Source organism: Rhinoraja longicauda, chromosome 24 (assembly GCF_053455715.1).
Source record: "Rhinoraja longicauda isolate Sanriku21f chromosome 24, sRhiLon1.1, whole genome shotgun sequence".
NCBI lineage: Eukaryota > Metazoa > Chordata > Chondrichthyes > Rajiformes > Arhynchobatidae > Rhinoraja > Rhinoraja longicauda.
The window spans coordinates 4,663,267-4,690,058 of record NC_135976.1 but is presented as its reverse complement, the minus strand read 5'-3'; the positions used below and the strand labels follow the sequence as shown (position 1 = coordinate 4,690,058).

General features: G+C 46.2%; 1 protein-coding gene across 4 annotated transcripts in view; it reads right to left on the bottom strand.

The window, feature by feature from the left end:
- The window catches only part of LOC144605391 (protein phosphatase 1H-like), a 52,361-nt gene extending 26,555 nt beyond the window's left edge, over window positions 1-25,806 (bottom strand). For 2 of the 4 annotated variants that reach the window (XM_078420563.1, XM_078420565.1), the window contains exons 1-4: window positions 25,398-25,708; window positions 6,727-6,859; window positions 4,504-4,830; window positions 559-671 (exon numbers count right to left, since the gene is read on the bottom strand). In XM_078420563.1, coding sequence (XP_078276689.1) covers window positions 559-671; window positions 4,504-4,830; window positions 6,727-6,859; window positions 25,398-25,639 — 815 coding nt within the window. In that variant the 5' untranslated portion in view covers window positions 25,640-25,708. Of the gene's footprint in view, window positions 1-558; window positions 672-4,503; window positions 4,831-6,726; window positions 6,860-25,397; window positions 25,709-25,787 lie in introns of those variants that run through there. The other 2 variants (XM_078420566.1, XM_078420564.1) reach the window with 2 other exon arrangements.
- Window positions 25,807-26,792: the final 986 nt, after the last annotated feature.

The window sequence follows — 26,792 nt, the reverse complement described above, 5'->3', positions numbered from 1 at the left end:
AGATGGAGGAATTGGGAGTAGAGGATAGAGTCTTTGTGAGAGGCGGGTGGGGTATATAGTCGAGACAGCTGTGGGAGTCAGTAGGTTTATTATAGACCAAGTGGACCCGTTGGGCCCAAACCTCTCCTGCATTGGTGCAGCACCCACTCCTCCCCCTCTCCCGCCTCTCCCTTCACCACCCACCACCCCGCCCCCTTCCCCCTTCCCTTCCCCCACTCCATATCCTTCAACGCCCCTTATCCTCCTGCCTCCCTCCCTCCACCCCCCTCCCTCCTCCCCCCTCCAATCTCCCTTATCCTCCCTCCTCCCCCTACCCCTCCTCCCTCCCTAGGAGATAGATTTAAACTTTAAAATGTGAATAACTTTAAAAATATTACACCGATTTCAAGGAAACTTCTTCCATTAGCACCAAAGGGACGACGGTGAGTAAGGTGGGCCTAAAATTGTTGCGCTATCATGTATCGTTTTGGCTGTAGTTCAGGAACAAACAAACAAACAAACAAACAAACAAGAGTTTTAGTATATAGATGTACATTAGGTTTCTAATAGCCTTTGTACCTGCTGTCACCTGCATTTGCCACGTAAATCTTTCCCAGAAGGTAGATAACCGCCAGAGCACAGCAACCGCCCAGAATGCAGGAAGAGGTTCTTTCCCTTTCAATCTGTTTGTCCTGCAACAACAAGAGATGTCCATTCCTCAGACCATGCACAACTGTGGCAGCCAAGACCCCAGGTGCTAATCCCCCAACTAGCAAATCCCTCCTGAAAGCGTCAATGCATGTCAAGGACTTTATTAAGTTCTCTTTCTTCATGGATGCGAGCTACTATCTTTAGTACATAGAGATGTTGCTCATAATAAACAGCATCATCACTATGTATAAAGAACAAAGACTTGCATTTCTATTATCTCATTCACAATCTGGAGGCACGCCAAATCGCTTCACAGCCGCTGAAGTATGCTTGGAAGCTGGAGCCACTTCTGTAACAAGTCAAGAGGGTTTAATTGTCACAGAGTGCTGGAGTAACTCAGCGGGACAGGCAGCATCTCTGGACAGAAGGAATGGGTGACGTTTCGGGTCAACACACTTCTTCGGTCTGAAGAAGAGTCTCGACCCTGCAACATCACCCATTCCTTCTCTCCAGAGATGCTGCCTGACCTGCTGAGTCACTCCAGAATTTTGTGCCTATTTTCGGTGTAAACCAGCATATGCAGCTCCTTCTACACATAGGTGTTTAATTAAGCGGCAACACGACAGTTTTATAAACACCATATTCAATTGATACCACACTAAACAAACATAAAAAGTTAAAAAAAAATTAAAAAGCCAACATAGTGACTGAAGTCCGGAGCGGCTAGGCTTGTATACGCTGGAATTTAGAAGGATAAGAGGGGATTTTATCGAAACATATAAGATTATTAAGGGGTTGGACACGTTAGAGGCAGGAAACATGTTCCCAATGTTGGGGGAGTCCAGAACAAGGGGCCACAGTTTAAGAATACGGGGTAGGCCATTTAGAACGGAGATAAGGAAAAAAAATTTCAGTCAGAGAGTTGTGAATCTGTGGAATTCACTGCCTCAGAATGCAGTGGAGGCCAATTCTCTGAATGCATTCGAGAGAGAGCTAGATAGAGCTCTTAAGGATAGCGGAGTCAGGAGATATGGGGAGAAGGCAGGAACGGGGTACTGATTGAGAATGATCAGCCATGATCACATTGAATGGTGGTGCTGGCTCGAAGGGCCGAATGGCCTCCTCCTGCACCTATTGTCTATTGTCCCTCAGGCAGCCAAGACAGATCGTAGTTTGAAGTTTAGTTGGTATTTGTAGAGTTGAATAGCATGATGGTTGTTGGGAAGAAGCCGTTCCTAAACCTGGAGTTCAAGGTCTTCATACTCCTATACCTTCTCCCCCATGGCATGTGAGCCTCTGTCTCACCTGGAAGCTGGTATAAACATTGATCAGGACACCAGGAGGGAAAGATGCTGCCCGTCCCGCTGAGTTACTCTAGCATTTGGTGTCTGTCGGCAGTGTGCAACCAGCATCTGCAGTTCCTTCCTACACTGTTCAAGGTGGATCAAGTTCACCTTCTCAGGCAACATATGACCTGGATTGTTAGTGCAGAAAGTTACATAGATAGGCGAGCAACTGGAAAAATGGGGAATTCTGCATGAGGAAATCATGCAGGAAATGCTAAGGTTGCAGTTTACTGCAGCTCTGTGACCTGCAACTGTTCCTTGGAAGCTAGCCTGGTGGGCAGATTTCACAGGGGAGATTCTGGAGCAAGTAACAGGATTAGGAGGTCTGTATCCAAATCCCAGTTGTGCTGGCCATCGAGTACCATTACGGAGACTTTGAAGTGCCAGGTGGGGCAATGTTGGGAATAACTCATTCAGCAATTGGGTTTCCCAAGACATGGACTTTCCTGCTGCCCAATGTTAGGAGATGAAATTGTTCAAGTCCAACTTCATTAATGTATTTATAATCTCATCTCCTGTGATCAGGTTAGAATACTGTCCATTATCCTACTTCGGTAAAGTCTGGAACTTAGCAGGTTGTAATAGAATCGGAAAGTGCAAGAAATAGCCAGCAGGTAAGCTAACATATGTAGAGAGAAACACAGTGTTCACATTTCACATCAATAAACTATCATCAGAACTGGAAATTAAATTTAAAATTGCACAGATCAGGGGAGAACAAAGAGAGGTTTTGTGAAAAAGTAAGTAGGCCTGTCCAAGTAGACTTTTTGTTTAGGAAAGAACTGCAAATGCTGGTTTAAACCGAAGATAGACACAAAATGCTGGAGTAACCCAGCGGAACAGGTAGCCACTCTGGAGAGAAGGAATGGGTGATGTTTCGGGTCAAGACGCTTCTTCAGCCCTGAACATATCTCTTAACTACCCACGGTATTCTAACAGTTGTACAGGGCATTGGTGAGACCGCACCTGGAGTATTGTGTGCAGTTTTGGTCTCCTAATCTGAGGAAAGACGTTCTTGCCTTAGAGGGAGTACAGAGAAGGTTCACCAGATTGATCCCTGGGATGGCGGGACTTTCATATGAAGAAAGACTGGATAGGCTCGGCTTGTACTCGCTGGAATTTAGAAGATTGAGGGGGGATCTTATAGAAACATATAAAATTCTTAAGGGGTTGGAGAGGCTAGATGCGGGAAGATTGTTCCCGATGTTGGGGGAGTCCAGAACCAGGGGTCACAGCTTAAGGATAAGGGGGAAATCTTTTAGGACCGAGATGAGAAAACATTTCTTCACACAGAGAGTGGTGAGTCTGTGGAATTCTCTGCCACAGAAGGTAGTTGAGGTCAGTTCATTGGCTATATTTAAGAGGGAGTTAGATGTGGCCCTTGTGGCTAAAGGGATCAGGGGGTATGGAGAGAAGGCAGGTACAGGTTACTGAGCTGGATGATCAGCCATGATCATATTGAATGGCGGTGCAGGCTCGAAGGGCCGAATGGCCTACTCCTGCACCTATTTTCTATGTTTCTATGTTTCTATGAAATGGCTTATTTCAGAAAGTCAATTATTACAGGGCGTTTAGGGGTGAAACCTGGTCTTGCCAGCAATGCCCACATCTTATAAACAGGCTTGTGAATTTTCCGCTTTTCCGCGGATTTCCGCGTTTTTAAAATCCGCGTTTTTGCATGATTTCCGTGTTTTTCACTTTGCCAAAATCACGTTTACCAACGGAGAAATCGGAACGATGTATAGATTTGTAATGAACACTAGGGTTCCGCTGGAGGTCGCTAGGGGTTCCGCGAGAAACCCCCTCGCCCTGGAAGTCTCCCCGGAAATGTGGCACCGAGGCTGGGCAAGGCAGCCAATCTCGACCTCATCGGGACTTCCACGGCCGATCAGTGGGTTGAATTTGCAACCTGCAGCCTGGTCTCTGGAACTCCAGCGCAGCTGAAACCAGCACATCTATCCCCAAACCCGACTTCCTTGAAACCAGCAAACCTCTGGAACCAAGAGTGCCAGAAAATCAGTGGTGGAACTGTAAAGAGTAAATATTAAATTTAAGTGCAAAATTATATAACTAAATTAATTAAGACGGAGTTAAAATATAAAACACAGCAGGAAAGCCAATTACCACCTTTTTGGGCTGATTATCAATTAATGGGCAAATTTACTTCAAAATGTTATGAGTATTGCAGTGACATATTCACATTATTTTGTAATGTCTGTTTTTACTTTGAAATGCAACCTAAAAGAGGCTTGAAACTGGTAATTTTGTGTGTACATTTTTGACCCCCGCTGTACGCTTTGCGCAAGCGCTCGGCTATTTTCCTCTTTTTTGTTACCTCACTCACATGCCTGTATAAATAAACACACATCAATTTTTTTTCCTCTGGATCTGGACTTAAATCCTCAATTCTGTAACTCATTGAACATAACAGTGATGTTCAGAAGGTACATTGGGGAGCTGCCTAGAAGATGAAAGAGCACCCAGGAGGCCCAGTGTGGGGTGGAAGCGCTGCGGTCCCACAACTCACCATCTGCTTAAAGGCGTTTTCTATTGCACCAATAACCAGGGACTCGTGCGAGATTTCCTTCTCCAGCAGGAACCGTGCCTCGTTGTCAGTGGGGGGTTCCCAGTCCCCCTGATGTGCAGGGCTCTTCGCACCATCTGCAGTTACCGCCTCGGCCTCGCTGGAGAGGCAGATCGGGGGAGGTACATCACAGTCCTGCAGGATGTTGGCAATATCACGCAGTTGTTCACAGATGTGGACGTGAAGTAGTCTCGAGGCCATGACTGCAGCACCAGTGCCTGCATGCCCATCGAACAATGCCCAGTAATGGAACGTGAATCCGTTCCCTTCCTGAAAATAGACAATGACACAAACAGAACAGCTTAGGGTGTACAGCAAAGGTCCGGTCCTCCATAGACACAAAATGCTGGAGTAACTCAGTGGGTCAGGCAACATCTCTGGAGAAAAGGAATAGGTGACGTTTCAGGCCGAGACCCTTCTTCAGACTGAGAGTCAAGGGAAAGGGAAACGAGAGGTATAGACAGTGATGTAGAGAGATATAGAACAAATGAATCAAAGATGTAACGATGATCAAAGAAACGGCCCCTTGTTGGCTGTGGCAAGTTATACAGACAATGAAACTCAACAGGATGCTCAGTGCACCTTGACCTATGTGATCTCCTGGTTGCCAAACACTTTACTCCCCTTACCATTCCCACACCGACCTTTCTATCCTGGGCCTCCTCCATTGTCAGAATGAGGCCCAACGCAAATTGGAGGAACAGGTCCTCATATATCGCTTGAGCAGCTTACAACCCTGCGGTATGATTACTGATTTCTCCAACTTCAAGTAATCCTTGCATCCCCTTTCTCTCTGTCCCGCCCCCACCATAGTTGTTGTACTAGTTTCACTGTCGTGCTGTTGAGTTTCATTGCCTGTATAATGCGTTATCACCTAGCCCACAGCCAACAATTAACCGTTTCCTTGATCATCGTCACTTTTTTGCATATCTTTCATTCATTTGTTCTATATCTCTCTATGTCACCGTCTATACCTCTCAGTGGTTGTGGGTTTGTGGGGAACAGCTGTAAATAAGCTATTAAACCTTTAAAGGAAGTGAGAGAGTCATCTGTCAGATGGATCAGAATACTAGAAATATGGATGATACAGATTACCTTTTAAATCGTAATGTCCATCACCACAAGGGCAAGGCCAGCAGGCAAATGGGAACAGCATCATCCGCAGGCTGTGTGTTCCTGGCTTGGAAAATGCCTCTGATCTGTCAATATCACTGGTGTAAATTCCAAAGCACACTGTCAAACACCAATGTGGGAATACCTTCAGCAGGGCTGCGGCAGAACAGGGCACTAGCTCAGCACCACCTCAAAGGCGTTTAGGAAGGGTAAGGAGTAAGGGTTGCGTTTACCCGCAAAAACTGCAACATGGGAATTGATTAAAAACTGAAGCCTGACAACTGGTGAATGGTCAAATAAGCAGGTAGGAGGCAAATCCAAAGACCATCTGACATAGCAAACACATTAGTTTAGTTATGAATCAACAACTCAATTAAGAAATGCTTGTTGGATCAAGTGAGACCGCACCTGGAGTACTGTGTGCAGTTTTGGTCTCCAAATTTGAGGAAGGATATTCTTGCTATTGAGGGCGTGCAGCGTAGGTTTACTAGGTTAATTCCCGGAATGGCGGGACTGTCACATGTTGAAAGACTGGAGCGACTAGGCTTGTATTCACTGGAATTTAGAAGGATGAGAGGAGATCTTATCGAAACATATAAGATTATTAAGGGGTTGGACACGTTAGAGGCAGGAAACATGTTCCCAATGTTGGGGGAGTCCAGAACAAGGGGCCACAGTTTAAGAATAAGGGGTAGGCCATTTAGAACTGAGATGAGGAAAAACTTTTTCAGTCAGAGAGTTGTGAATCTGTGGAATTCTCTGCCTCAGAAGGCAATGGAGGCCAATTCTCTGAATGCATTCAAGAGAGAGCTAGATAGAGCTCATAAGGATAGCGGAGTCAGGGGGTATGGGGAGAAGGCAGGAACGGGGTACTGATTGAGAATGATCAGCCATGATCACATTGAATGGCGGTGCTGGCTCAAAGGGCCGAATGGCCTCCTCCTGCACCTATTGTCTATTGTCTATTAATCAAAATGTAGCAACTGATTCATTGAATTGGAGCCTAATAGGGTGACAGAGCCAGATCGATTGAAATTGAACACTGTCTTTTACCTTGTCTACATTTTCACCATCTTCGTTGATCGCTTTGGCTTCGATGCTGCTCTTTGGATTCTTACTCTCCACAACTACTACTTCACGGGTAGCTTGATCTTCATTGAGGGAACTTTTCCCTGCGTTAATCACCCTGCAGAACAAAACCATATGGTAGTTGTTACTGTGATTGTGGCATTCAGTTCACAGTGAACGGTTAATCTCAGTGGAAGGGAAGAGAGATGAAGCAGAGACTGGTAAAAGAGGCCTTGACATACAGATCACGCTTGAACCAGTTGTAGACCAGGTTTGAAGGTCTGAACCGCTTCTTCCTCTTCCAATTTCTGCCGCGGCAAACTTTCCTCTTGGTCTCTAGCTTTTATTTGAGTCATAGAATTCTGGCACAGATACGGGCAGCACGGTGGCGCAGCGGTAGAGCTACTGCCTTACAGAGCCAGAAACCTGGGTTCCATCCTGACTACGGGTGCTGTCTGCATGGACTTTGTACGTTCCTGCATGGGTTTTCTACGAGATCTTCGGTTTCTTCCCACACTCCAAAGTTATTTGGTTAATTGGCTTGGTATAAATGTAAATTGTCCCTAGTGTGTGTGTAGGGTAGCGTAATGCGCAGGGATCGCTGGTCGTTGCGGACTCGGTGGGCCTAAGGGCCTGTTTCCTCACTGTATCTCTAAACTAAACTAAAAAACTAATGGGTATTAATATCGGTGCCAGAACTCTACAGCAAATTGGCTGCCATATTGTATATGCATTATAACAATGGAGTCAAAGTGTTTTATCATTACAATGCTTTGAAATGCATTGAGGTCATGGTAGACACACACAGACACGCACATTATTTATTTCTCATTGAAGTGTTAGCTGGTTGCATTTTCTTAAAAATCGTTGGGGTTTCATAAACTTCAGTGTTCATTTTGCTAATCTTATTGAGGATGCTGCATGAGCAAACACATCTTGTAGATAAGTTTATTTACACTGGTATCTTCAGGAAGTGCTTACTCATACGTATCCTGGTCAAAATGAACAAACATCCACTTGAGCTCAAGTCATCTCCTTCTGCTAACGTTCTGAACTTTTCACACTGTAAAGTTTTAATCTGCCAGTCTCTAAAACACAGCAAATTATTAAAAGAACGGTCCCCTCTGACATTTAATATCCTAAGTATATCGCAACGCATTGGTGACAACTGTTTATTATGCATGTGTCAGCTTTTTGAGAGCCATCCAGTTAGTGACATGCCCCACCTTCTTGTCCGCAAGTCTGAGAAATATTTTCCCATCATATATACATCCAATTCTCTTTTAAAAGTTACTATTAAACGTGCTTCCACTTTTGATGCAGAACTACTACAGAGCTGAGCATTTCACTGCACAAAATGTGTGCCGTCATTTCCAGCTCTGTTTTATTGCCCATTGTTTTAACTACAATCTGAGGTGACTAATTTTCCTGGCGTTGGGAACAGCTTGTTCCACTCTATTCTGTCAAAAACCTCATCCAAAAGTTTTCATCTCTCAGAAATAGACTAATGGATGTCTCGTTTTTGTGCTCACGTTCTCGAGAGGGGCTCTAAAACAAAAAAAAACCAAGGACAATACTTGAAGACAAAGTGTATTAATTAAACGTTAGCAAAGGAAATGGTTTCTAATCATTCAGGCTTTCTGACTTCTCGCTATTTAAACACAGGAAGTCTTGTTGCCCAGCAAGACAGTGTGGTTAGAGTTCATTACTGCTCAGGCCGCACACTGCCTGGAAGATTTGGCAGCAATGTTTAATAGAAGCTACCGTAGCTAAAAGCAAAACACAGTTTAGGAAGTCAGTTATTATACGCAGTTATGGAATTACCCTCTCTTTTCATGAAAGGGTATTATATATCAGTGGAAGGAAAGGAGTGCAGGGACCGAATCAAACAATCTTTCTCTGGTCAGAGGTGATAAAGAGTGTGGCACAAATGAGACAAGGGCAAGGAGGGGGACAAAGGCATTATCAAGATTTTTGCTACGTTATATTCAATAATGGGTCAAAATGACAAAGTACTGGAGTCAAGCGGGCCAGGCAGCATCTCTGGAGCACAGGGAAAGGCGGGACCCTTCTTCAGGCTGGTTGGAGTAGAGGGGGAGAAGACTGGAAGAGAGATGGGAAGGAAGTGGATGCAGCTGAGGGTGGTTTGATTGCCAGACGGACAAAGGTCAGAGATGAAAAGAAGTGTAAAGGTTGTGGGGGGAGAAGAGGTGGAAAATCTGAAGCCGGAGCAAGGGATATATGGATGGAAGGGGATGGGGGGGGGGGGGGGAGGAAAGGTGGGCGAGAGTGGGAGAAATGGGTGTGCATCCAGATGGGGCAAAGGGAAGAGAGGAGAGGCGCAGAGTGGAGAAGAGTGTTGGTTAGTTAGATAAAATGTGAGGTTTCAATGTTCATACCATAGGTTGTAAGTGCCCCTAACGGTAATCCCAGTCCCTCCAGTTTGCGTGCAGCCTTATTCTGGCAATGGAGGAGGCCTGGGACAGATATGTCGGCATGGGAATGGGAAGGGAAAGGTAAAATGGTTGACAACCAGAAGATGCAGCAGGCCTCGGCTGACGGGACACGTGTTCAGAGTAACAGTCATCTAGTCTACAGTCGATCTCGTTGATGTCAAGGAAGTCTACATCTGGAGCAGCAAATACAGTAGACGAGGTTAGAGGAGGAGCAATAATGGGAATCATCTTTAAAAGATTTAAGGCAAGCTGCCGGTGTCAGGCAGATACAAGAAAGCTAAAAAGTTTAAATGAATGAAAGTGCCAGAAACATTCAGTAGATTAAGCAGAATTTGCAGAGAAAGATACAGGTCAACCCTGACTACAGGTGCTATCTACACAGAGTGTGCATGTTAATGCATCAGGTCAATGACCGCTCTATCACAAGCCCACCCACCACCCATGTGCTTTATCTCTAAAGGCCCTGTCCCAGTGAGGCGTTTTTTAAGGCGACTGCCGGCGACTGTCATGGTCGTAGCAGGTCGCCAAAAAAACGGCGACTGGACCCCCCTACGACCATGTCTACAACAAGCTACAACAACCTACCACCTAGTCGACGTCAAGCTACGGCAAGCTGCCGACAACCGGCGACCCAATCTTCGCAAGTCGCTGGTCGGCGCAGACGCGGTGGGTCGAAGGGCCCGTTTCCGCGCTGTATCTCTAAACTAAACTAAATAACCTGCAAATAATACTATTTTAACCGCATTATGACATTGCAACATTCTACAGGGACACAGGAAGAGGAAAGTTAACACTGGGTTCTCGAGGTAGTGAAATACTAGGCAGCACAGTGGCACAGCGGTAGAGTTGCTGCCTTACAGATCCACAAACCCAGGTCAATCCTGACCACAGATGCTGTCTTTACAGAGTTTGAACATTCTCCCAGTGACCTCGTGGGTTTCCTCTGGGTGCTCTGTTTTCCTCCCACATCCCAAAGATGTGCGGGTTTGTAGGTAAATTGGCTTCTGTAAATTGTCGCTAGTATGTAGGATAGAACTGGTGTAGAAGTAATTGCTGGTCGGCGTGGATCTGGGGGGCCAAAGGGCCTGTTTCCACACTGTATCTCTAAAAACTAGGCCACAGGGTTGGATTCTAAGGATTTCTAGAACTGAGAGCTTCAATTATAAATGGCATGGTCATCAAAAGAACACAAGATCACAATTTTAGATTGTGATTCCTAGATTTAGGTTTCTCTGGGAGAAGAAATGGTTTCTGGTATCGACTCTATTGAATCGTTTCATATCCCACCATTGCACCACTCCTTGAGCTCCAAACTCAATAGGATACAAAAATAGAAAGGATCTTTGGGCACCTCCAGAGGCAATCGTCCAGAAATGGACCAGGAATCATGGCAGAAAGTGTGCTGGCTAACGTTGGACAGATTGGGCTGCATCCAGATAGCGTTGCCTCACCTGGATATGAGCTGGCAGCATAATCGTATCATCAATGGGCAGCACGGTGGCGCAGCAGTAGAGTTGCTGCCTTATAGTGCAAGAGACTGGGGTTCGATCCTGATTATGGGTGCTGTCTGTACGGATTTTGAACGTTCTCACCGTGAACAGCATGGCTCAGGCTTCCTCCCACACTCCAGGACGTACAGGTTTGTAGGTTAATTGGCTTGGTAAAAATCGAAAATTGTCCCTAGTGTGTGTAGGATAGTGTTAGTCCGCAGGGATCGCTAGTCGGCGCGGACTCGGTGGGCCAATAAGCCTGTTTCCACGCTGTATCTCTAGAAAAACTCAACAGTTTCGCACAGTTCAGGGATGATGAAAGATGGTTCACTTGTCACAGTCACATAAAAATGCCGCTTAAGTTTGATTGTGGTGCCCTGACAGAGGTTAAACAGGACTGGTAGGTTTTTAAAATGGAGTTGCACAAAGGACAGGGTGGATGTGGAAGGAGAGAGCACATTCAAGGGCATTGTAAAATTTAAAAAAGTTGGCCAATAAGTTGCAGAATATTTCACAAAGCCTTTAAGCATCAATGCAGAAGCATTATGGTCTTTGTGACAGAAAACCATTTGTGGTGAGGCGCATGTTGGGAAAATGCAAATTGCAACAGTCCTCACTTCCCTTTCACTTTACTTCCCTTCCCAGTGATGTACCAATCTACAAATTAGTGCCTTTCCCTGGTGTCACCTTATCACTACTTCCACGTTTCACTGCAATGTTTTATCTTGCCTTGTAAACACCAACCAGCCCCTGCACAAGGACCAGTGGCCCAGACTACCCATTCAAACAGCACCGCAGATAACATTACAGTGACAGAATGCAGGAAGCCACACACCCACTTTCAATCGACCATTTCAATTTGCACCCTCTTCCTATCAGCCCATCCCAAAGATACTAGAGCAGCAAGATGGACCACTCCGTTGAAATCGCCTATACTGAAGTGTAGTACGCAAAGGAGCGTAACGTCCCCCATTTTAGTAAGCAAAACCCGCCTATCGCAGTGTAATCAGTGTTTTGGGGGAAAAGTATGTGTAATGATACCATAAAAATGCAGAATATATCTCATCTATCAATTCCCAGATTTTTGTAATTTTTCTTTTTAAATGTTTCTGCAAGTTTCTGCCTACTAAAATGGCGCCATGACATACTACAGTTTTTAGGGTCGAGTGGTCTATCTTGCTCCTCTATTATCTTTGATCCATCCCACACCACAATGTGAATGATCCAGGGCTGGAAGTTGCTGCAAAATATGGATAGTTTTATGCAGCAGTACCAGTAGTTGCCACAGAGGTCAAGTTTTAGCCGACAGTACTACAATGTGATTCTTCTGACCACACCGCAACGTGGACTCCTCAAGAGTCCAGCAGAACAGCTTCACTTAGATGGAGGTCCACCACAGAAAACCCTAGCTGATCCTCTTCAGGAACAAGTAGTGTAAGAAAATAACTGCAGATGCTGGTACAAATCAAAGGTATTTATTCACAAAATGCTGGAGTAACTCAGCAGGTCAGGCAGCATCTCAGGAGAGAAGGAATGGGTGATGTTTCAGGTCGAGACCCTTCTTCAGACTGATGTCAGGGGGGCGGGACAAAGGAAGGATATAGGTGGAGACAGGAAGATAGAGGGAGATCTGGGAAGGGGGAGGGGAAGAGAGGGACAGAGGAACTATCTAAAGTTGGAGAAGTCAACGTTCAAACCACTGGGCTGCAAGCTGCCCAGGCGAAATATGAGGCGCTGTTCCTCCAATTTCCGGTGGGACTCACTATGGCACTGGAGGAGGCCCATGACAGAAAGGTCAGACTGGGAATGGGAGGGGGAGTTGAAGTGCTCAGCCACTGGGAGATCAGATTGGTTAATGCGGACTGAGCGCAGGTGTTGAGCGAAGCGATCGCCGAGCCTGCGCTTGGTTTCGCCGATGTAAATAAGTTGACATCTGGAGCAGCGGATGCAATAGATGAGGTTGGAGGAGGTGCAGGTGAACCTCTGTCTCACTCGCAAAGACTGTTTGGGTCCTTGGATGGAGTTGAGGGGGGGAGGTAAAGGGACAGGTGTTGCATCTCGTGCGGTTGCAGGGGAAAGTGCCCGGGGATGGGGTGGTTTGGGTAGGAAGGGACGAGTGGACCGGGAGTCTTCAGGAACAAGAAACCTGTTCAAAGGAGGGGAATAGCCAAGATGAGTAGGACAAGTATCCATAAATTAACAAAAATGCTGGGGTAACTCAGCGGGTCAGGCAGCATCTTTGAAGAAAAGGACGAGGTGACATTTTGGGTCGAGACCATTTTTCAGACTGAGTGTCAGGGGAAAGGGGAACAAGAGATATAGACAGGCAGACACAAAATGCTGGAGCAACTCAGCAGGTCAGGCAGCATCTCTGGAGAGACCCGAGGCGTCACCCATCCCTTTTCTCCAGAGATGCTGCCTGACCCGCTGAGTTGCTCCAGCATTTTGTGTCTGCCTTCCATTTGAACCAGCGTCTGCAGTTTTCTTTCCTAAGAGATGTAGACAGTACTTAGGAGAAACACAAAATGCACCGATAATCAAAGAAATGTGGGCCATTGTTGGGCGTGGGATAGGGGGCAACGAGTAAACAGAGGAACTCAACAGTTCCTCCATAAATTAATTTATCCACACACTAACAATTTTTAATAAATTGAGTTTAAATATTTTTAGCTTGTTTAATTTTTTTTGATTGTGCAATAATTTCTAAAAACGAGTTCATTATTTTTAAAAGCATTTTTGAATGTTTTCGGATGTTTCCAAATTCAGAAACATTCAAAGCCCTTGACAGATTAGATAACTGACAAGAGCTGGTGGCATTGATTAGCCAACTGTCTTTTTCTTAACAGGAGATGTGGGTGGTGTTATTTTGGCTCACCAACATGACAAAGTTACACTGTCATTTAGGACCAGGAAGGCTTTGGATCATCCAGAATCAGTTCCATTTGTCTGATCATCCAGAATCAGTTACTACTTTCTCCCCATATCCCTTGATTCCGTTAGTCCTAAGAGCTATATCTAACTCCCTCTTGAATACATTCAGTGAATTGGCCCCCTCTGCCTTCTATGGCAGAGAGTTCCACAGATAGCACCCGTAGTCAGGATCAACACCCGGGTATCTGCCTTTGTAAGGCAGCAGCTCTACTGCTGCAGCACTGTGCTGCCTAAAAAGTCAGTAGATAGTAGATTTTAGCACACAGGAGTTGAGTGAACGGAATTAATTCAACTCCTTACACAATTTGCATCTCACTGCAGACCTCAGTCTTTAAGCACAGTCCAGACTGAAATCCTAAGTTTACTACACTAAGAGAAACAATGCGTATGAAGTGAGAAAGTGAACATTGACGTACAGGATTAGCCATGACGATGAATCATGGAGCAGCCTTGCAAAGCTGCATGACTTGCATCTGTAGAAACAACAAGCTGGAGTAACTCAGTGGGACAGGCAGCATCTCTGGAAAGAAGGAATGGGTCTCGACCCGAAACGTCACCCATTCCTTCTCTCCAGGGATGCTGCCTGTCCCGCTGAGTTACTCCAGCTTTTTGTGTCTATCTTCGGTTTAAACCAGCATCTGCAGTTCCTTCCTTTATGACTTTCATTTATGTCTGTTCTTCTGATATCTGATGAGCAAGTCTTTTGCTAAAATGGAAGGTAAAGGGACACACAGGAAAGGCTGGAGAGAACATAGGACATACAACAGTACAGCTCAGAAACAGGCCCTTCGTCCCGCAATGATTGTGCCAAACATGATTCTAAGATAAACTAATCTCCTCTGCCTGCACATGATCCATATATCTCCATTCCCTGTAGATCCGTGTGCCTAACTAAAAGCCTCTTAAATGCCACTCTTAAATCATATTTGCCTCTACCACCATACCTAACAGCAGATTTCAGTTACCCACCACTCTCTAAAAGGTTTGCCCCCACATCTCCTTTAAACTTTGTCCCGCTCACCCTTAAAGCTGTGCCCTCTCATTTCTAATATCTCTCCCGACCTATGTCCAAGATACCTCACATGCCCTTCGTCTCTTTAATGACTTCCGCTTTCCGAGCCCCTACTCCCTCATCTTTCCTGTGGACTATCAGTCACTCTACACCTCCATCCCCCACCAGGAAGGCCTTAAAGCCTTCCGTTTCTTCCTCGACCGCAGAACCATCCAATTTCCCTCTACTAACACTCTCCTCCGCCTAGTGGAGCTGGTCCTCACCCTCAACAACTTCTCCTTTGACTCCTCCCACTTCCTCCAAGTTCAAGGTGTAGCTATGGGCATCCGCATGGGTCCCAGCTATGCCTGCCTCTTTGTAGGGTACGTTGAACAATCCCTGTTCCAGGCGTACACTGGCCCTATCCCCGAACTCTATGTCCATTACATTGATGACTGCATTGGTGCTACCTCCTGCACCCATGCAGAACTCATGGACTTCATCAACTTCACCACCAATTTTCATCCTGCATTCAAATTTACTTGGACCATCTCCAGCACCTCCCTCCCCTTTCTTGATCTCACAGTCTCCATCACAGGAAATAGACTATTGACTGACGTCTATTACAAACCCACTGACTCCCACAACTACCTCGACTACACTTCTTCCCACCCTGCTTCCTGCAAAGACTCTATCCTCTACTCCCAATTTCTTCGTTTACACGGCATCTGTGCCCAAGATGAGGTGTTCCATACTAGAACATCCGAGATGTCCTCATTCTTTAGGAAACAGGGATTCCCCTCTCCGATCATAGATGAGGCCCTCACTTGTGTCTCCTCGGTACCCCAAAGCTCTGCCCCTGCTCCCCCTCGACACAACAGACAGAGTTTCCCTAGTCCTTAACTTCCACGCCATCAGCCGTCACATACAACACATAATCCTCTGAAATTTCCCCCACCTCCAACAAGATCCCACCACAAGCCACATTTTCCCATCTCCTCCTCTTTCCGCCTACCGCAGAGACCGTTCCCTCCACAACTCCCTGGTTAACTCATCCCTTCCCACCCAAACCACCAGGTACCTTCCCCGGCAACTGCAGAAGATGTAACACCTTCACTGTACGTCCTCCCTTGACTCTGTCCAGTCCTTTCAGGTGAGGCAGAGGTTCACCTGCACCTCCTCCAACCTCATCTACTGTATCCATTGTTCAAGATGTGAACTCTTATACATTCAGCGAAACCAAACGCAGACTAGGCGATCGTTTCGCGGAACACTTTTCCTCAGCCCGCGTGAACCAACCTGATCTCCCGGTTGCTGGACACTTTAATTCTCCTTCCCATTCCTACACAGACCTTCCTGTCCTCGATCTCCTCCATTGTCTGAGTGAGGCTAAATGCAAATTGGAGGAACAGCATCTCATATTTCGCTTGGGCAGCTTACAGCCCAGTGGTATGAATATTGATTTCTCTCACTTCCAGTAGCCCCGGCATTCCCCCCTCTCTCTCTATCCCTCCCCCACCCAAGTCGCACCAGCTTCTCATTATCACCCAACAAACAGCTAACAATGGCCTGTTTTCTTTATCATCGTTACTTTTTTGCATATCTTTCATTCATTGTTCTTTATCTCTCCACATCTCCATCTATATCTTTTGTTTCCCTTATCCCTAACCAGTCTGATGAAGGGTCTTGGCCCGAAACGTCACCCATTCAGCACTGGTAGTTGCTCTACGAAGAATTCTGGATGGTGAGATAACAAACTGTACTCCTAAGCAGCTCACTGGGACAAAGGGTATACTGGAAACACTCAGTACTTATGAACTCTTAGTTGTTCTTATATTCTGGAGTAAAGTGCTAGACAAGGCTTTCAATTTATCCACATATTTACAGAAAAGTAGTCTAGACCTGGTAACGGCTTCTCATTTGATTCAGCTTTTGGAAAAAGATATGAAAAATGTGCGAAATGAATATGAATCTCAATTCAAAACTTTTTAATTGTGTTTTGATTTTAAATATAAAATAACAATTATGTACTTCCTTTAAAACTATATCTTCCTTGTGTTTTGATTTTAAACACAAAATATAAATGTATAATGAGTTTTAAATTGTTTGGTATGTGTCATGGCACCTTTTTTTAATGTGCTCGCTCCCCCTAACTTTAGAACCTAGCTACGCCCCTGCTCTCAGTCTTTGCTGTTTCCACCCTGGCAATAAGACTCTAACTGTCTTCCATATCTACGTCTCTCATAAGTGTATATACTTCTATAAGTTCTCCCCTTAACCTCCAGCGTTCCATAGGAAAGGCGCTCCAATGTCGGGAGCCTCGACGTGGCAAGTTCAACAGCCTGACCTCGGGAGAAGACGGCAGGGAAGAGAAAAGACATTGTGGCCTTCCATCACAGTGAGGAGGGACTGGAGGAGACTCACTGTGATGGATGTTTCTTTTGTTTGGTGTTAGTGTATGATTGTATGTGTTATTGCATTTTTATTGATTATTCTTATTGGTCTTAGTGTTTCAACTGCGGGTAATGTTTCATTTCACTACACATTTATGTGTATGTGACAAATAAACGACTATTGAAGTTTGTCCATGCGCTCCTTAGTTACTAATCCACTAAACCAGGCAGCATTCTGGTAAACCTCGCCTGCAACCTCTCCAAAGCTTCCACATTTTCCCTATAATGAGCCAACCAGAACTGCATGCAAAGCTCCAGATGCAGCCTAATCATAGTCTCATACAGCTGCAATATGACTTTCTGACATCGTGACTTCAGAAGGGTTGGAGTCAGCTGCTCTTTATTTATTACCCAAGACTCATAAGTCCAAAAGTTCCTCCTGTACTGTCTGGCCCTTGTTCACTCAACAAGACGTTCAGATAGAGACACAAGGGACTGTAAATGCTGGAATCCTGAGTGAAAGTGCCGGAGTAACCCAGTGGGTCAGGCGGCATCAGTGGAGGGTATGGACAGGTGACATTTAGGGTCAGGACTGTATACACTATACACTGTGAACGGCTCGATTGTAATCATGTTTTTTTCTTTCTGCTGACTGGTTAGCACGCAACAAAAGCTTTTCACTGTAACTTGGAACATGTGACAATAAACTAAACTAAACTAAACTAGGATCCTTCTTGGACACTGAGATGCACTTCCTTCATAAGAGCTGAAAATCATGCCGTGTATGTCTGATGCAATCATGTAATGTTACCCGTGTCACTCCAATGTCTCCATCAGAAGCTCCAGTGGAATGTACTGACTTCACTGTGGAGTGCTGTGGCTAGCACCGTGGTCTGGGAATCACAGTCCTACTTAGAGCATGTGGCGTGACTTGATGGCTCCAGTACAATGTGCATTGCAGTCAGGAGCATTTTATGCTGGCATTTATGTAAGTTAAAGGAGCACTTGACAAATGCAAGCTGCAGGATCTTGTGGAGAATGAGTCAATTACAAGAGCTTCTCAGAGCTGGAAGAACTAAGTGATCACCGTGGCTGTTAGCAGAGTTCGCTGGGCCAATCCTGAGCCATTAACATTCCTCAGTTCTCTCAGCTTCATTCCCCACAGCTCCAAGCACTACCCAGAAATTGCCCTCACCAGGGATGAGATAAGTGGTTTCCTTGCACAAAAGCAAATCTATTGCAATAAAGTATTGATAACCTACTCAAACTCATGGTCTCCCTTGGGGTAGTTCCAATTAAGGAGAGCAGTTCTGCACATCACTTTATTGCAATTCTCAAATATCTGAAAGTGCTTCATATACAACATATTGACAAAGAGCGAACATTTGCATTGATGCTAATCGTACCCGGCACCACATCTTTCAACACCACCTCTGCCTTGTTAAGACTGTTGGCCAGACATTCTAACTTAAATGAGCTGCAATTTCAGAATCCAATTCTCCAGCCTCCAATAACTTATCATACTAAACTAGTGATCAATGATCACTAGTTTCACCAACCACAGTGAGCTCTTAAATTCCTCATGATCTCAAATTTTAATTTCTAATAATTCCTGTAATTAAAACCCTCCACTGGACCCCTCCTCCCTTTATCTCTGCAGTCTCCGCCATCTCTAAATCCCCTTAGAACTCTCCAATCCACTGATGGATCCTCCCCTCCTCACTGTTACCTGATGATCAGCCCATTAGCCAATGAGTTTTGTTTAGTTTATTGTCAAGTGTACAGTAAATAGCTTTTGCTGTGTGCTATCCAGTTAGCGGGGAAATTGATATACGATTACAATTGAAAAATTACCACAGTGTACAGATACATGACAAAGGGAACCTGCTGTTGGAGTAGAGGTTTAAAAGAGTGGAGCGATTGTAATGCACAATTGCAGATCCACATCCGTGACCAGCACACAAAGAGTCACTTGGCTTGGGAGCCATCTTGGATCCACTTGATCTTAACCAAAAGGCCGAGAAGCGATTTTTCTGGTTTGGTTATCTGCTATTCTGTAACAGATGTTTTATGTGGTGTTCATGTGTCCCTATTTCTTGAGTTGCTGCCTCGGTTTTACCTTCTTCTTCTGAAGACTTGGGCTACGAGGTAGTTTCCGCCTCCATGCTATTCCGCCTAGATGCAGGAAGATTGTTCCCGATGTTGGGGAAGTCCAGAACAAGGGGTCACAGTTTAAGGATAAGGGGGAAGTCTTTTAGGACCGAGATGAGAAAGTTTTTTTTCACACAGAGAGTGGTGAATCTGTGGAATTCTCTGCCACAGAAGGTAGTTGAGGCCAGTTCATTGGCTATATTTAAGAGGGAGTTAGATGTGGCCCTTGTGGCTAAAGGGATCAGGGGGTATGGAGAGAAGGCAGGTACAGGATACTGAGTTGGATGATCAGCCATGATCATATTGAATGGCGGTGCAGGCTCGAAGGGCCGAATGTCCTACTCCTGCACCTATTTTCTATGTTTCTATGTTTCCACGGCCGCCATCTTGTGTGAGAGTCCAAGCCATGGAAGCCCTTTCAAAAATCTGCACCTCTCTGCTTCTTTAAGGATCTTCTTAAAACCTATCCATTTGACCAAAGCTATGTGAACTTCCACCCTGCTCAATCAGTCTCACAAATTGTTTCTTTATCTCAGTTTCCAACTTTTCCACGATTAGCGCGACTGAGCATTTTTAGGCAAGACTGCGTCTAACTATTTTTCAAATAATTCTACCTTCATTCTTCCAAAATTTGAGATTTAACCATGGGCTAGAAACTAAAATCTCATTAGAGATTCTAGTTTCTAGCCCATGGTTAAATCTCAAATTTCCAATTTAATTTGCTTATCATAAAACATTTTGATTCCCTGTAGTAAATTATCAAAGAGAAAGTGAACATAGAACATTGAACTCCATGTATGTGGACTCACAAACCTTCCATATTCGCCTCTGAGCGGGATTTCCACCGATATCCCATTTAGTGAGTAATATTCTGCAGCTGAACAAAAGCAATTCAAATGTCTATTTTAAAGCATCGAGAAGAGATTTGAGCAGCATTTCTAAATGAAGGACCTTAAGCCACTAGTAAATCCCATGGGGTATTCGAGAAATGCAGAGATTAGCTGGAATGGCAAATTCCCAACACATGGAACAGTTGAGGTGAAAAGCAATAAAGTGTTTTAATGGGAAAGGCAATGAGGGAGTAAGGAAGTAATGCACTTGGGGTCAGATATTTGTGTCGGAGGAGCTGATGTGGAACGGAAACCCTGCATGGACCAAAAGGATACAAATTGCTGGAGTAACTCAGTGGCCAGGACGCATCGCTGGAGAACATGGATAAGTGACGTTGCAGGTCTGGGCAGGATAAGCAAAATAGGCTTGGACGTTTCTTTTAATGGTTCAGTGACTATCTGAGGACCTCCCCAGCTGTCTAAAATGTACCTGGAAGGATAAACCTAATATCAGATCTGCAAGATAGTATCTTAGACCAGATGCACTCCTCAGAAATACTCCGGACTAGTCAACCCAGATTGTACGTTCGAACCATTGGAGTATGACTTAAACACGATTTTTTTATTCCAATGACAAGATCAGCATCCACTAAGGCACAGCCAAGGCCAAACAATGAACAGAAAACTATCTACCTGCAAAGTCATGAACCAATTTATGACTACAAAAAATAATGTAAAATGAAATGAATAAAATTGTTCAATGCAATTCTCTGTTGGTCACACGTTTCGGCAATGGAGCACAAAAATAAGTTTTGCAGCATCCATGTCCTCTTGCCATTATCATCAAATACTATGCCATCAAATGTTATTCTTTCTGTGATTCGAATTGGGGCAATGCCATCAAATCTGCTAAGGTCTGGACCCGAAACGTCACCCATTCCTTCTCTCCCGCGATGCTGCCTGACCCGCTGAGTTACTCCAGCATTTTGTGTCTACCTTGAATGATACAATTGGGTGCATGGACAGGTTAGAACATGTCCCATAAACAAATCTGGTTCTAGTTGAATTCCTCACTAAAATTACACTCTCTTGTAGAATTTAGCTCTGACCACTGAATCGAGGAACTGTAAACATATTTATTAGATCCATGATTGGGTTCATGGAATGGTACAGAGCACAATTAATAGGTACCAGCTTTTTATTTTTTTTGTTTAGGAAGGAACTGCAGATGCTGGTTGGAACCAAAGAGAGACCAAAAAAGCTGGAGTAACTCAGAGGGTCAGACAGCATCTCTGGAGAGGAATGGGTGACATTTCAGGCCGAGGTGCTGTGGGCAGCTTACAACCCAGCGGTATGAATATTGATTTCTCTAACTTCAAGTAACCCTTGCATTCCCTCTCTCTCCGTCCCTCCACCACCCAAGTTATTGTACTAGTTTTAAAGTCATTTTGTTGAGTCTCATTGTCTGTAGCTCGTTTTCATCGAGCCCTCGGCTCACAATGGCGTGTTTCCTTTGTCATCGTTACTTTATTGTGCATCTTTCATTCATTTGTTCTATATCTCTCTATATCACCATCTATATCTCTTGTTTCCCTTCCCCTGGCTCTCAGTCGAAAGGGTATCGACACAAAATGTCACCTATTCCTTTTCTCCAGAGACGATGTCTGACCCGCTGAGTTGCTCCAGTTTTTTTGTGTCTGTTTATTTTATTTTTTGTTCTTTGCTTTGCTGCCACAGAATATTCACTGAATAACAATCTACTTCCTGTAAGATCATTTGCATTTAACCAACATTGCCATATACCTAATCTTCAAGTTAATTTGCTGGATTAGTCAGTGGTAAGGAAGGCAAATGTAATACTAACATGCATTGCGAGTGGATTAGAATATAAAAGCAAGGATGTAATGAATGCTGAGGATTTACAAGGTGCTGGTGAGGCCACATTAGGACTATTGCGAGCAGTTTTGAGTCCCATATCTGAGGAAGGATTTGTTGGTTTTTGGAGAGGGTCCAGAGGAGGTTTACAAGAATGTCGATTGGTTCAATGTATGAAGAGCATTTGAAGGCACTGGGCCTGCACTCACTGGAGTTAAGAGGGATGATCGGAGATCTCATTGAAACCTACTGGATAGTGAAAGGCCTGAACGCCAGAGTGGACATGCAAAGGTTATTTCCAATAACGGGAGAGTCCAGAAACAGAGGGTGCAGCCTCAGAATAAAAGGGCGTACCTTTAGAATGGAGACGATGAGGAATTTCTTTAGCCAGTGGTAATTCATCACCACAGATGGCTGTGGAGGCCAAGCCATTGGGTATTTTTAAGGCACCGATTGATAAGTTCTTGATTAGGAAGGGCATCAAAGGTTACGGGGAGAAGGCAGGAGAATGGGGTTGAGAGGGAAAAAGAGGTCAGCCATGATTGAACGGTGGAGTAGACCTGATGGGCCGAATGGCCTAATTCTGCTCCAATGTCTTACGTTCTTAAGGTTTTAGGAACCTTATCTCTGAGCATGCAGTCAGGATGTCAAGCAACATCATTGCTACTGGAGTCTGCATTGTGCAAACTCTATTAAAAACAAATTAAAAGAGATGATCTGAATGATATGGAGGTGGTGGAATGAATTAAAACATAATGACTTATTGCATTAAGTTTGTAGTCCCTTGATCATAGAAACAAACAATTATATTATAGTTGAATTTTCAAAATACAATGTAATCACTTACTTCCCTTCAAAAACATTTGCCTATGAATAATTAAATAAAAGACCTATCTTTCCTCTCCAGGGCAGAACAGTCCTCATTGAAATGAATGGGCTTACAGATCCTATGTTAGGTGGAAATGGGTGGTTGTTGGTTGGCATAGATTTGTCTGGCATAAGTGCCTGTTTCTGTGTTGTATCCTTCTTTACGGAACCTGCATTATCCCATTGAGAAAATCTCCCCTCATTCATCACTGTGGGCATGATACAGTAGCCAATTGCTCTGACAACTGGCCCTCCTTTGAAGGTGAGGAAACATGTGGTGCACCTTACGGAAGTCCCCATGGTCAAAGGGAGAAAGTGCAAGCACAGGACCTCAGCATTGGAAGCTGCAAGGGCAGCAGCTCCACCTGCTGCACCTCTCTGCCCCCTTTCTTTGGCAAGGGAGAGCTAAACTGTTTCTAAGTTGGATAAACGAGACATCGTTGGCACTCTACGTGAAAACAGATTGTGTTCTGGCCAATATTTATCTTGGAGTTAGACACAAAATGCTGGAGTAACTCAGCGGGTCGGAACAGCATCTCCAGAGAGAAGGAATGGGTGACGTTTTGGGTGGAGACCCTTCTTCAGACTGAGAGTCAGGGAAGAGGGAAACGAGAGATATGGAAAGGTAAGGTGTGAAAACGACCTATCAAAAGCTCTATTACACAATATTTATCTCATGGGAACGAAAGTACTCAGGCAGTGACACTACCTCTTAGAAAGTCGATTATGTCCAAACTGTTGCATTTCCTACATTGCAACCATGACTACCCTTAAAGCAAGTCTTTAGCACCAAAGTAATTTACCACATTGAGATTGTAAAGTGCGCGGCAAGAATGGGCATCCATACATTTAAACACGCTTATAATTTTTTGCAGTTTTAAACCAGTTTATTAGATCTTCATGTCTCTGAAACACCTCCAACCTCCCAGGGTACTATGAGGAGCGAGAGAGAGAGAGAGAGAGAGAGAGAGATGGACGCAAAATGCTGGAGTAACTCAGCGGGACAGGCAGCATCTATAGAGAGAAGGAATGGGTGATGTTTCAGGTGGAGACCCTTCTTCAGACTGAGTCGGGGAGAGGGAGACAGAGATAGGGAAGGGTAAGGTGTGAAAACGACAGATCAAAGCAGACGTTGTTCAAGGAAGTGCAGAATGGTTCATTGTGCAGGAAGGAACTGCAGATGCTGGTTTACACCGAAGATAGACACAAAATGCTGGAGTAACTCAACGGGACAGGCAGCATCTCTGGGGAGAAGGAATGGGTGACGTTTTGGGTCGAGAGCCTTCTTCAAACCCTCTTGTGTCAATTGACTAAGTTTCTTCCTGATGCAAATACGAACTTATGGGCAAACATATTAGAAGCAGGAGTACGCTACTTAGTCTATTAAATCTATCCCACCATTTAATATGATCATGTACGATCTAATTGTGACCTCTGTATTGTATTCCCTCCTACCCAGAGTAACTGTGCTTATCAGGGAGGGGGGGGGGAGAGAGGGGGGGGGGGGGGAGAGAGGGGGGGTGGGGGGGGGGGGGAGAGAGGGGGGGGGAGAGAGAGAGGGGGGGAGAGAGAGGGGGGGGGGAGAGAGAGGGGGAGAGTGAGAGAGGGGGGGAAGAGAGAGTGGGGGGAGAGAGAGGGGGAGAGAGAGAGAGGGGGAGAGAGAGGGGGAGAGAGAGAGAGAGGGGGAGAGAGAGAGGGGGGAGAGAGAGAGGGGGGAGAGAGAGAGGGGGGGAGAGAGAGGAGGGGGAGAGAGAGGGTAGGGGGGAGAGAGGGAGAGTAGAGAGAGAGAATGAGAGAGACAATGGGTGAGAGAGAGAGAATGGGAGAATGAGAGAGAGAGAATGGGAGAATGAGAGAGAGAGAATGGGAGAATGAGAGAGAGAGTTAGTTTGCTGGAGTGTGCTCCCCGCCCAGTAGTACTACCCCAGTAACCCAACACTGAGGAAGGTGCATGTGATGTGATGCGACCCTCTCCCCGTGTTGGGGTGGGGTGTGTAGGGTGGGGTGTGTGTGTGTGGGGTGGGTCAGTACTCACTCTTCGTACCCCGTGCCCCAGGGCAGTGCCCCCCTGTCGTGTCGGGTCGGGGTGGGTCGTGTTGGGGTGGGTCGTGTTGGGGTGGGTCGTGTTGGGGTGGGTGTGGGGGTGGGTCGTGTTGGGGTGGGTGTGGGGGTGGGTCGTGTTGGGGTGGGTGTGGGTCGTGTTGGGGTGGGTGTGGGTCGTGTTGGGGTGGGTGTGGGTCGTGTTGGGGTGGGTGTGGGGGTGGGTTGTGTTGGGGTTGGGGTGGGTGTGGGGGTGGGTCGTGTTGGGGTGGGGGTGTGTGTGTGTGTGGTGTGTGGGGGTGGGTCGTGTGGGGGTGGGTCGTGTGGGGGTGGGTCGTGTCGGGTCGGGGTGGGTCGTGTTGGGGTGGGTGTGGGGGTGGGTCGTGTTGGGGTGGGGGTGTGTGTGTGTGGTGTGTAGGGTGGGGGTGGGTCGTGTGGGGGTGGGTCGTGTCGGGTCGGGTTGGGGTGGGTGTGGGGGTGGGTCGTGTTGGGGTGGGGGTGTGTGTGTGTGTGGTGTGTGGGGTGGGGGTGTGTGGGGGTGGGTCGTGTTGGTGTGGGGGTGGGGGTGTGTGTGTGTGTGTGGTGTGTAGGGTGGGGTGTGTAGGGTGGGGGTGGGGTGGGTCAGTACTCACTCTGCGTACCCCGTGCCCCAGGGGAGCCCCCCCCTGTCGTGTTGTCCCGGCCCCAGGACGGGTCTGCTGTTGTGATCCGCCGCCCGCTGCTCCTCCTCGGGGCTGAGAAGCAGGAACCGCGGCCGCGAGTAATGGAAGCGGGAGCACTGGTCCGGGCCGGGGCTGGAGCTGGAGTTGGAGCCGGGGCCAGACGCGATGTTGCCGGCCAGCTGGGCGACCGCCGCCTTCATTCGGCTCATCATCCTCCCTCCGTCCGTCCGTCCGACCGACCGCCCAGCGCTGCCCACAGGCTCCCGCTCCCCGCTCCGCCCCACGGTCCGGCACGGCACGGCTCAGCTCCAGGGGCGGGGACTCACCCTCACCCTCACCATCACCATCACCCTCACTCACCCTGGGAAATGGTAGGAACAAGGTGTGAGTAGAGAAGAAGGTAAATCATGTAGTGATACGGGGGTGGTCTTAGATATCTACGGGGGGGTGGTCTTAGGTTGGAAAGATATCTACAGAGAAGATTTACGAGGATGTTGCCAGGACTAGAGGGTCTGAGCTTTCGGGAGAGGTTGACTCTATTCATTGGAGCGCAGCAGGATGAGGGGGGGTGATCTTATTGAGGTGTATTTGTGTAAAACCATGAGAGGAATAGATCGGGCAGATGCACAGGGTCTCTTGCCCAGAGTAGGGGAATCGAGGACCAGAGGACATCGGTTTAAGATGAAGGGCAGGGTAGTTCAGTGGCTCCATTAGCAGGTTTACTGCCTCATAACACTAGAGACGGGTTCAATACTGACCTCCAGTGTTGTCTGTGTGGAGTGTGCAAGTTCTTCCCGAGATTGAAGGGATCTCGAGATTTAATAGGGATCTGAAGGGTAACTTTTTAACACAGAGGGTGGTGGGTGTGTGGAACAAGCTGCCAGAGGAGGTAGTTGAGGCTGGGACTATCCCAACATTTAAGAAATAGTTAGACAGGTACATGGATGGGACAGGTTTGGAGGGACATGGTCCAAATGTAGGCATTTGTAGTGTAGCTGGGATATGTTGGCTGGTGGGCAAGTTGGGCCAAAGGGCCTGTTTCCATACTGTATCCCTCTATGACTCTATGACTATATTTGTGGGCCAGAGCTGGATGAATGGGGGGGGGGGGGGGGGGGGGGGAGAGAAGAAGAGGGAGATGAAATGGAGGGTAGGAGATTGAGTTGGGTGAATGGAAACTGGTAAGGTGGTGGAGAATCCAATGGGAAAAGAAAGTATTGGAAATTGTGTTTGTGGAAGGGATCTGAAGATGAGATTCGGGTGGAGAAAATGGGTTTAGGTCGGAGGCGCACATGGTAAGAGGTGATGGAAAACTGGTGGAGGATGGCAAGAGATGTGTGAATGGGATGTTAGTGGCTGTGGTGG